At 33.7% G+C, this 12,527-nt stretch overlaps 1 protein-coding gene across 1 annotated transcript in view; it reads right to left on the bottom strand.

Moving 5' to 3' along the window:
* Window positions 1-9,191, bottom strand: part of LOC148272206 (uncharacterized) — a 33,925-nt gene extending 24,734 nt beyond the window's left edge. Inside the window, exons 1-7 of the mRNA XM_088240368.1 lie at window positions 9,091-9,191; window positions 7,520-7,634; window positions 7,053-7,168; window positions 6,818-6,904; window positions 3,863-3,972; window positions 3,428-3,535; window positions 1,651-1,816 (exon numbers count right to left, since the gene is read on the bottom strand). Coding sequence (XP_088096494.1) covers window positions 1,651-1,816; window positions 3,428-3,535; window positions 3,863-3,972; window positions 6,818-6,904; window positions 7,053-7,168; window positions 7,520-7,634; window positions 9,091-9,191 — 803 coding nt within the window. The remainder of the gene's footprint in view (window positions 1-1,650; window positions 1,817-3,427; window positions 3,536-3,862; window positions 3,973-6,817; window positions 6,905-7,052; window positions 7,169-7,519; window positions 7,635-9,090) is intronic.
* Between the last annotated feature and the right edge of the window lie 3,336 nt (window positions 9,192-12,527).

Genomic DNA, 12,527 nt, shown 5'->3' with positions numbered 1-12,527 from the left:
AGATAAAATAAGACTAGAGGCCTTTGAGATGTGGTAGAATATTAGGAATTTCCTTTAGAGACCACATCACTAATGACGAGGTTCTCAGTAGAATTTTAAAAAGGGGGCACCTAATCAAACTAAGAGATGCGAGCTCAATGGATCAGCCACATTATGCGCCATATGAGTCTCCTGCATGACACAATTGAGGAGATGAAGAACAAGTTTGCGAGGATTTGAACTGCGCCTTATATGTTGAGCTGAAGAGGGCTGCGGAAAATAAAGCAGTGGAGGACGAGCTGCAGGACTTTGCTGTAAACTAATCTCCAGGATTGAGATAGCAAAGAAGACAGTTCAATACAGATCTGTGCGTGAAATAGAACTAAAATACTTGTTTTCCACTGTTTTTAAATCAGGTAAAAATCTGGGTAACATAGTATGTTTACGAAAGGTCAAAAAACAAAAAAATACTGAAAGAAGGGTGAGTGTCAGAAACAGGTTGAACGGTTTACTAAAATCGACCATGGCAAATAAATGTTTGACGGAGGACGCAAAATGAGCTAATCATAATAGAGTTCTGGTGCCGATCCTTATGTACAGGAGATAAGTATGGAATAAAAAAAACAAGGATAAATATAGGCTGAATGTTATTCAAATGCAATCTCAAAGGCAAATTGCATGAATGTCAAAATCTGTGCAATATGTCAACCTGAGATAGGCATTATCAGTACCAAGAAAAAAATACTGATCTAATTTTGACATGTAGACTGAATGGACAGCAAAAGAACAGCTGAAAGGATGTACGATGGATGTGCATTAGAAAATGTATCGATGTACAGGAAGCGAGGTGTACGTGCCAAGACAATGTGATGTGGCGTTCAATCCTCTCTGCCTACTCCCGTGGAAAACAGTTTGATGGTTTGTTTGATATATTGTCGATAAGTAAGAGTATAGTGATTTTTCGGAAAACAACTTTATACCCATGTATAAATCTATGTGTCATAATAGGACTCTCTGGAAGTTTTTGGTAGCATTTGGCAATCATCTGGGTAGTGAATCAGATGGAGTAGATTTTTTTTACAAAAACTGTGTGCCAAAAATTGCATCTTGTTTTTTGGACATGTCTGACCCATTTGGTTTAAGGGATCAAAGTTTGTTTTTTAATTTATTTCAACAGAGAGGGAAAACATTTTTGAGAAGTTAATACGGAAGTCTAGGCATTTACAGGGCATAAGTCATAAGACCTGTCATTGGCTGGTTTAAGTGGCCACTTTACACACTGTGTAACATTCACCATTCTGCCCATGTTTCAACATCCACATTTCCTCAACTCTTCCATCTGTTCACTTTTGTGAAGTAAAAGAGCTGAAACCTTTATCACATGGGTGAGATTCATCCGGCTGAACCAAATCACCTACTAGCCAGCCAATGACAGGTCATAAGCCCTGTAAGACTTCCATATTCCCTTCTCAAAAATGTTTTCACTCTCTGTTGAAATAAATTTAAATTTGAATAACTCTCTAGGGAGGAAAGCCAGCCAGTCTGCAAGCATTCGGACATACTCAAACATTGTTGATCAAAGTTTGATTCAAGTGAGTTGAAGCACACGGGTCGAGAGACTTGTAGGCTATTTGTGAGTATAACCCAGATAAGGAAAAAAGAGCTTCTCACCTGACACAGGTTATAGCACTCGAGTGCGCGTTGTTGGTCACCTGGGCCACTTGTCCCCTGAACTTTCTGGTTTTACCTCCAGAAGAACAACGCACCTGCCACTGCCGGAGGCACTGGTCGTTGCCACTGGTCACCAAATGGTAAGTGTTGCAATAAGGATCTTCTTCTAGAAGAAAATAAAAATAAGAAAGATAGAGCATAATGTACAGCATTTCAATTTATCTCAGATTTCATGTTGATAGGTCAATATTTTGGAAATGTTTTAATTTGATTTAATGAAAACTGTGAATTAAACCCACTTTGAGAAGTAATAAAGATAAAACAAAGTTTATCATTCAAAGCCGAAACCCATCCAACAGAGCAAGAGGTAGCGTGCAGTTCAGAGATAGTAACTCCTTTGAGGCAGTCGACTAGTTCACGTACTTAGGCTCTCTTCTCACGGAATGTAATGAGGAAACTAAAGAAATAATGAAGCTATTATCTGCGGGCAACAAAACATATTTTTCCTTGCTGCCAGTGTTTAAATCAAGAAGCATCCATAGGAAAACAAAGATAATAGGACTGTATTGGCGTATAGATGCGAGGCACTGACCCTGACAGTAAGGTCCGCTAAGATACTGGATATATTTGAAAGGAAAGTGGCGCATTAGGCAAAATGCCAAATTTTACAGCATATATGAAACCCCTAGTATCTCAACGCACATAAAACTGCTTGGATTGAGATGGGCTGGGCACGGACAAAGAATGCCTTATGCGCAAGTAACTAAAAAAGTCCTGACTGGACATCCAGGGGATAAAAGAAGGATTGGAAGACCTAGACTGAGGTGGGAGGATGATGTAAAAAAAGATGCAGCACAGCTTCTATAAGTTGCAAATTCGAAAATGGCTGCTGAGGACAGGCGGAGTTGGAGGCCAAGGCTCGATTTGAACTGTAGCGCCATCGGAGAAGAATACGAAGAAAAAATTAACTTTGAATAATGTTTCTCAAAGTACTGATATCTTGACGGAGACAAATAGTTATTATTCATAGAATTCAATTAAGTTCTTCTAAACTAAATACATCTTCAGTGAGAATATTTATGATTGAATTATATCTAATATGGAAACCATAGATAAAGACTACTGCGGGACATTTACACATACCATAGTACATACATAGGTATGCGATTCTCGACCTGAATACCAACGGCCCAATATGTTGCTGTATAATATATCTAACTTCGTGATTAATCATCTTAAAATTATTTTTGGCTCTATAACGGTAGCATGTTGTTACTCTGGGGCTTTAACTTTGGGTATAAATTTCATAATTCTTCTATCTTCATAAATGCTATTTTCAATTTTATTTATATAATATGCTTCAACTTTTAATGTTGTACTGCGACGAAAACGTACATAGGACTTTTAGTCTCATTGAGTTAAGTACGCGTTACTTTTTTTGTAACATATTATTAAAATTATAGTAAATCCTTATTTTAAACGAGATGAAGGAAAAAAGGAATGTGGAAGTTAAGACATTTTTAGAACTTATAATTTGTCATTGCAAATCTCAATTTTGCGTTTTATGTTCCTGGGCTTTACGGTTCATCATATGTTATTTTCAATTATTTTTCCAGCTTTATATATCAAGAAGATAACCTCTCTATACGATGTTGATTTTCTAATGATGAAACTGAGGAAAATATTATATTTAAAGTTTAAAAATAGTACGAGACCAAATTAGAACCCCTGAGGGAGGCCGGTTCTAGAGCTCAAATTTTAAAAATGTTAAACATACCATCAGCCGCGATGATACTAGAAAAATCACTGCTAAGAACGCCCATGTCATGAGCGTCATCTATTGATATAAGAGAATGGACATCTTCCAAGGTAGTGTCACGAACATCTGAAGTAAAAATAAAATTTAAAAAAAAATAGACTTGAAGACTCTTCGTTTGAACAATATAATCTTTCGTTGGTCCTCGTTTATCACCTGAAGCATAAGACTGGTCACATTACCTTCATGTAGCAGATGATCGAACTATTTAGCATTTGCTTAACCAATGTAGTGCCTTTTGCAGCACTGGGCGCGGAAAGGGGAATGATAATAATTACTAGAGCATATTTTGAATTATCGATGGTAAGCAACTATTGAAATACCGACGCAGTCTCCCAATACAATTTGTTATATCTAAGGGAAGAATTATAAAGATGACAAAAATTTAATACTTACCAGAAAAGTTGTAGAGTTTGATGATGCCCTGGTTGCAAGAAGTCAGCAGATAGTTAGAGTCGGGAGTAAAAGCTAAGGAAAACACTGCATCCTCGTGATGTTGTATAGTCCTAAAATGATTATAGAATTTAAAATTTTACATACTATGGTTAGGAAAGAGAACTGAACTTTTGTCGAATAGAAAAATAATGAGAATATAAAGCATTTGGGTTCAAACTGTCAGTAGGGTCGCAGTGAGTCACATCTTGTTTGAGGATGTGATTTTAAAAAGTGCTCCTAACGCCCATTTGCATTCCCCGGCAACACTAGGTAGAATACTGTACTACTATTTGGTCACCTTACTATAATGTAAGTATTAATAAACTAGAAAGGGTCCAACAAAAAAAATTTAAGCAGGTCGACTACCGGTAAACATTAACTTTTCTAATCATGCTGAAAGTATGCAGTACCAAGGAATAAACTCTCTTAAAAATCGAAGAATAATGTTGGACCAGTTATTTTTATTCAAATTAATAAATAATAAAATTTATTCACCTAACCTACTAGAAAGACTTCCATTCCGTGTGCCATCTAGACCGACAAGACAAAATCTTTTGTTTTCCACTGAAAACGCGTCAACAAATTATTTTAAACAATCTACAATACCTAGAATATGCGACCAATATAACAATATATTTACCGAGGCTGATATTTTTTGTGACAATGTATGTAAATTTAGGTTAAAAATTATAGAAACTTTGAGAGAAGCAGACATTTAACATTATTATTATTTAAATAGTTTTTCATTTCGTTTCTTTTATATTTATTATATTGAACATAATTTAAATTATTGTATTAAGTGTAAACAATTTTTTTGGTGTGTGCATGAGTTTCTTGCACTAATATACAAAAAAAATGGCAATATATGTGTACACACTGTTTGTTTACCTAATAAAATAAATAAATAAACACTACTGACTAGTCCAACTCATACAATAAAATATGCAAGGAAAATTATAGGCCTGTGGCAATTTTGTCTACACCTTTAATACACCATTTTTTTAATCCCAAAATAGAGCCATTTATAACAAATTAACATCATGGATTTCGGTCAGCGCGCTCAACTATCACAAATTTGATGGTATTTACGAATTTCGTCCCAACGTCACTTGACAAAGATGCTCTGGAAGACTGATCGTACAATGACTTCTCAAAAGCGTTTGATTAAGTAGAGCTTTTGCTTCAGAAACTTCGTAAGATTGGCTTCAGTGACATTCTTCTGAGATTTTTCTCAAGCTATCTTATAGATTGAAAGCAGTATATGTCATATGAAGTCTATTAATACGCATTTTTTCACATCCCCACGGGAGTTTCCCAGGGATCTAATTTAGGACCAATGTTGTTAAGAATATTCATAAATGACATTAGTAATGAAATTAATTTTTCCAAATTAATATTTGCTGGTGACTTGAAAATTTTCTCTGAAATAAAAACTTCTTTGGACTGTTATACAATGGAGTGAACAAAACAAACTGTTTTTCAATGTTTCTAATTTTTCTAATTACAAGAGCGTCCAAAACAATTTATTTCCGTTTTGTCACGGGTGGAGTAAAAGTTGAACTAGCGTCGACGTCCAGGGATTTCGAAGTGTTGTTTGACGCTAAGTTATCATTTAATGTACAGACAATGTCATTATGCATTAGCTCCGTTAAAATGCTTGGATTCGTTCTAAGAAGATTCTGAAAACCTTGTAAAATTCCTTCGCTTGGAATTTAGTTCTATCATTTGGTCGCCAAATGAAACCACATATTTCTTAATGATAGAGAGGATGCAGAAGAACATTCTGCGTTATCTGAATCCCAGTTAGTATGAATATTACCCGTGGCTTTTCTATACTGACTTCTTACTAGGAATGCTGGGCTACAGGGACGAGCGGTGGGGTTTTTGATTAGGGAAGCAATTAATATATAAGTAATTGGTACATTATAATATATACTGCCCTTAAGAAATCAAAGACAAACTAAATACTTTAAACATATGATTAGAAATAAAAACAAAAATTTTACATGTCTAGTAATAAATTGTAATGACAAATCAACCAACTTTACTCTATATACAATAATAAAAAACTGCGAAGTATTTTGTGGCATTATGATTTATTTTACTAAAATGCAGTGAAACCAAAAATCTTGTTAAAAAACATGACTTTTCAACGAATCTCGTCATTATTTAAACCCGAAAAATCAACAAATGTAGTAGATTATTAACTTTTTTCTTATAACAAATCAACATTATATTGATGTAATGTTTGAATTAAATTCTAGATTTTACCTTGTATTTCTACTCTACCACAAAATAACAATTAAACTATTATGTCCAGCGCTAAAATATCAAAATCACATCTCTGTGCTGCGCGGCGCGGCGCGGCGTTGCGTTCGCATCGTATGTAAACTACATGGAAAATAGAGTTTTGATTGCTTTCGTTGCTTAGTATGAACTTGAGACTGCGCCTGCGCCCGGATTGCGCGTTCAGTACGACGCTGGAACGAAATTTCGAATTTGCTTCCATCGCGATCGTTCTTTAAATCGATACCCAGCCAGCCAGTAGCAAGTACTTGCCGATCATTACGCGCTTGACCGCGCTGGTAAATGGGTGTGCCGGAGGCTACGTTGCTTTTTAACATATTTTTTAAAGGCGATAGTAAAATTCCTTCACAATTTATCTCGACTATTAATCAAATGATTATTACATAATTTATTAATAGTCATTTAAATGTTGGGTAGTGTGACTGATTAATTTATAAAATATGCTATTTTATAAACATTATTTGCCAAAATGTAGGGGAACTTATGGTTCCATGCGTTCTATGAACGGACCGCGCATGCTGGGCTACCACTCTTTGTTGGGAAGAAGGAAGTTTGATAATCTATTTACATTTTTTTTCCAATAAACTTCCCGATTGTATTGTTATTTACCTTAAAAGATTTCGACCGACTAAATCCCAGATACAGACGACGCCATTGTCTCCTCCAGATGCAAGGGTACAGCAGTCATTGTTAAACCTTAAAATAAAAAAATAAATAAAGTCCGGTACTAAATTGCTGGAGCAATTTTTAATATGATGCGTGTTGTCTGAAAACGAAATGTCCATTATCCAACTCTTGTGTAATGCCAGTATTCACATTGATCACACGGATGTAAACTACTTACTTACAAATTCTGACTGGATCACCATTTACTTGTGAGAATTTGTGAATCTGTTTCCCCGTTCTTACGCTCCAAAGAACACTACAGCCATCTATACTTGACGACGCCAACATGGTACCCTGAAATATGCAACATAATATTAGATTTTTATTTATTTCAATATTATATTTCAGCCACCTTACAAACAGTATAACATTCACCATTCTACCATTCAAACATCTACATTTTCTGAATTCTTCCATTTGTTGACAAAAGAGCTTACACCTTCAAATAAAATTCTTTGATAAAAACGTTATGAATTTATTCCTCAACGTCTTATTTTTGTGGATATCTTTTATTGGTTTCATTTTATGTTTTTCGTCTGAACGTGTATACGACTGTATGACTGTTGATATCCCAAATAAATTAAATTAAACTTTTAAAAAAATTAAAAAATAAGAAAATAAAACTTGCTAATCTGTCCAGATTACCTGGGGTGAAAATGCAACGCTCGTAACTCCATATTTGTGCCCATTTATGGGTGAGAAATTTGCTTCAACGTATCCTAACCCAATTTTCCAATTCCAAATTCGAATTGTCTTATCACTGGAAAAGAATAATAATTCTTTTATTGTATTTAAAAAAAAAATGAATTCATTTTACAGAAACAAGCAGTAAACAATAATATAATTACATAAAAAAGAAACGGTTTTATCCAGGGGACCAGAGAAGTTTCTAAATAAAAATCATACAATAAAATAAAATAAAATCATAAAAAATCATACAATAAAATAAAATAAAATCATAAATCATCTAAATGTTCTAACTATAATGTTTTTTTTTCATCTATTGATATATCTTACATACCCCATAATTTATTTAAAAATAAATTAAGACTTATTATTTCTGGCTGCGATACGATCCCACTTACTATTTAGTGATGCACACTCCTGAACACTTACTCCCACACTAATACACATAAACACACATCCACACTTACTCTCATACAAATAAATACACATAAACACATCCTTTTGTTGTAACACAATTTAATAATATGTATGATTTTTATTTAGAAACTTTGCTGGTCTGTCTTTAAACTGTATTTTTTTTTAAATGTTATTATATCATTGTCGACTATTGTTTCTTTAAAATAAATAAATAAATAAATAATAAATACGTATGAAATTGCGGTACAACAAATGGGTGTTTGTGTGTATTTGTATGAGAGTAAGTGCAGAGGTGTGTTTGTGTGATTTGTGTAGGAGTTAATGTTTAGGTGTGTGTAAGCGTGAGCATCATAAAATAGCAAGTGGGAGCGTATCACAGCCAGGAAGAATAAGTCTTAATTTATTTTTAAATAAATTAGAGGCATGTTAAATACATCAATAGATGAAAAACAAAGCATTATTGTTTGAGCAAGAACGAAAGAGGAAAGAGTGTTGTGCATAGTTAGTGCTACAGACTGGCAGATGGAATAAATACTTATTTCTTGTCAAGCAAAAGGTGATATCAAGATTAATTTTGGAGAGTAGATAAGAAGAGTATACGAGAATAATTTATATAAAAAGTATAATCCAGAAATAGCACGTCTATTGCAAGTGCAAAGCGTTATACTGTTTTTAAAATCTAGGTATTTTAAAAATATTCGTTTTACATTTTCAATCCTTTCATTGTTTGTTATGTAAAGGATGCAAACTTCAAGTTACTTCGTACAAAAGTGTTGTATAAAGTTTTCAATGTGTTTGATTTTTTAAAGGGTTTGGAAATTCTTAAAATGAAGCACAGCATTTGGTAAACTTTTTCAACAAAAGAATTTATTTGAGACCCAAACAGCAATCGAGAATAACTCCTAAGTCTTTAATCTCGCTCCACCGTAACCTGGAATTAGTTTTGATCGTATAATTTTAGTTATTACAACGTAAAATACGTTATTCTTTTAATAAATTCCCTTGTCAGCGCATCATGGTGCATAGGGTAATGCATTAGCACTCCAAAGTTTAAAATGCAATCTTATTGAAATAAAATACACTTTTAAAAACTGAAAAAAAAAACAGCTTACCCTGATCCTGTAGCTAAAAGTGAATCCAATGAAAAATCGCAACATGTGACGTCATTAGTGTGAGATTTTAGCACTTGGAGTTCTTCCGCTTGGCAGCCCATGCTTAGTTATCAATTGAATCTAAAAATAAATACATAAAAATAATATTAACAGAATATCCTCTGATTTTACTAATGTCCGTACAATCAAAACTCTTTATTGCTCAACTGTTCGCCCTCTTCTAGAATGTGCCTCCTAGAATAGTGGTCTGGTCTCCATTCTATGTCAATCGCATAAATCACATTGAATCAGTCTAACATCGCTTGCTTCGAAAAGAAGCGTGGATGCTTGGACTAGAGAGAGGTAATTATTCTTATGCTGATATAGAGTCAATGTTAAATATTTCTAGTCTACAAAAACGTAGAACTTATATTGATTCCATGTGTATGTTCGGCATACTAAATGGTATAATCGATGTTCCATCATTTCTGGGACAAGTGAAATTCAATATTCCTCGTGAGAAACAATGAATTACTGTTCATCGATCAGCAAATAAGCATATAAGGCTTACAGAAATCTGAGCTTTATTATACGCACCACTCAACCATTCATAACAACCGCATCCCTCAAAATCGTATATAATGCATACGTTCGCAGCCATCTTGAGTTTGCATCTGTTGTTAGGAATCCTCGATATACAATTTATATATCACAACTATCTAAAAATACAGAATATATTCCTTAAACTTCTGGATCGTAAATCTCTCACATATTTTGACTCGTATGAAGCCTCTTCTTCTTTTCATGGTTTAACTTCCCTTACTAAACGTAGAAGCATTTCAATCACAAATAACTATCGGCCTGCTAATAAGCGACGTGATAACAATTTCTCACTAGCAGCACAATCACAAATGACTATCGACGTGCTAATTAGCGGCGTGATAACAATTTTCCACCGTGGTTGTTTATCGTATGCGCGGTCACAATGAAACATCCGTGAAAGTTATCGATCGGGATTATTATATTCGTTTAATATTGTCATACTTCAACTTGATGCTTGGCAACACCTAATATTAAAACATTTTGAGTTTGTCCAAATTTTTGTAGACAAGGACTGGATTCAACTCCCTGGGGAGCTGTTTATATTAACATATTACAACAGAGATGAAGAACATTTAACATGTTGATAAATCACCCGGTCCATTAAGAAGTATAGAAATTGAAAAAATAACATTTTCAGGCGTTGCCTAGTATGTAGGTGAAATAATTCAATTAGATGAATCTCACCTGCATAAATAAAGGTTTCAGCTCTTTAACTTCACAAACATCAACAGATGAAAGAATTGAAGGAATACAGATGTTCAAATATAGGCAGAATGGTGAATGTTACCTATGTATGAAACACACTATTGTGTAAAGTGGCCACTTAAACCAGCCATTGACAGGTCATAAGCCCTGTAGATGCCTAGACTTCTATATTACCTATTCTTAAATGTTCTTCATCTCTGTTGTAATATGTTCCTTATGTAATGTAATATTAAATGTCAAAATTCAAAATATTTACGTTTTGCAAAGCATAATCAATCACATATTTGAATTTTACCCTTGTAAATATGGAGAATATTCATAAACTGTATGCAAAATAATTTAGTTTTATTTTTTTGTTCTCAATTTATCATGCTATTTATTTGATCTTGATCAAATTGAGAAAGCTATTAAACGAAACAATTGTTGAAGGCATTCAGCGTTTTGCAACGCGACCGCGATAACTTCAGCGTGTTCATAATTGTTCGTTGTGATCGCTCAAATACTTAGCACGTTTTTTGGCACGTCGATAGTCATTTGTAATTGAGCCCCTGATCTGTCTTTCCTCTTCAAAATTTTAGACAATTTTATCGATAGTCCATATCTCTCGGAGCGTATTTCAATCAATTGTCCCGTAAAGTCAACACGACAAGTTCTTTTTTTTATAATTCATTGCCCAAAAAAAAATATGTTCAAAACTCGTTTATTTATCGTAGCTGCTCCAAATTTAATTTACTTTGTCCCCATTAGATATTTTTAATACAAATTTTGTGACTTCAAAAAAAAACTTTTTGAAACACTGTAAAATGAAACATTTGTCAGTGTGTAATAAGTTTATGTTCCTTTAAATATGTTTATTTTATTATGATATTAAAATGTTGAATTTGTCAACTATATCATGAGAATCCTTCTCCTCCACTCCTCCTCTCTATTTCCTCATCCTAAGGGAAGGTTAAGACCTTCTTACGAGCTCTTTATTTTTCTCTTTACTGTTACAACATGTTCTCTCATTATATTTGAGATAAACTTTAACTGGATGGATGTACTATTTTTTATATTCTTATTTAACAACTGTTGTTTTTTTCCTTAATAAATAAACATAAAATAAAATAAAAAAATTAAAAAAATATTCTCCAATAAATTCAATTAATTTTTAATAAGATTAAGACCCGTCTTTGTCGTATTGTTAACCCAAGACAAGATCTGGACTTTTTTGGTTTGAGTTTACAGCTATTTAAACAAGCCCTAAATAAATAGTCCAGATCTTGTCTCGATGTCCCTTATGTTTGTCAATGCTTCTTTCCTTTTTTAAAAATATTTTTAACCATTATTTTATCGTAATATTAAAACCCTATAAATTGTACAAATGGATAATGTCCATTAATAAATAAATAAAGAAGGGATGAAATAAAATTGAAAGCACCACCCACTTACCCGTATCCGTTTTTATAGTCGAATTTTCAAAAAATCTTTGTTTACAAAAGATTCGCGTTTTTTAGAATTAACATATACTGTTTTCAATGCCCCTATCGCCGTCAGAGCAAGCTAAGTATACAGAGTCAATTTGTCTGCCACCCTCAATCTGATTTTCTCAATTCTGACGGCGATAGGGTATGTTAGTTCATTAGCTTGCGAGTGAACCGGAAGGAACCAGAAACGTTACCACCTCTCCAGCGGCCAAATAATTCAAACCTATCAAGCCCAAAAAAAACCTTTGTTGAAACCCTAAAGAAACCGATAAGATGACCAACGGTCTTTAAAACAGTTTTCTGATATGTGTAGGGAGTGCTTTAAACGTGTTTTTATATCATTTCATGCATAATAAGAAAAAATTTCATTTTAAAGAGCACACAGTGGTCCAGCACAGACTGCGCGTGTCTGGGTCAGTACGCAGTTGCTAATACGCATTCCAGGCAGCAATACACTTTTCACTGGGACATCGAGCACAACTCTTGCAAAATATTTTATTGGCTTTTTAAAGTAAAAAAATAACGTTGTTTTGCTCACAAAAGCTTTAAGTGTACTGAAGACGGTTTGAAATACTAAGAATTACGCGGAATAAAGACGAAAATAGACCCAAAGTGTTATTTAATTATGGGCCAGTATCGCATGAATGTTTTATCGATGTCGAAGGCTAAGTATGAGAGTATACA

This window comes from Micrasema longulum, unplaced genomic scaffold (genome assembly GCF_059751315.1).
Source record: "Micrasema longulum isolate JH-2025_06_02 unplaced genomic scaffold, ASM5975131v1 h1tg002438l, whole genome shotgun sequence".
NCBI lineage: Eukaryota > Metazoa > Arthropoda > Insecta > Trichoptera > Brachycentridae > Micrasema > Micrasema longulum.
The sequence above is the reverse complement of the archived record's forward strand: the minus strand, read 5'-3'. Positions and strand labels throughout refer to the sequence as shown.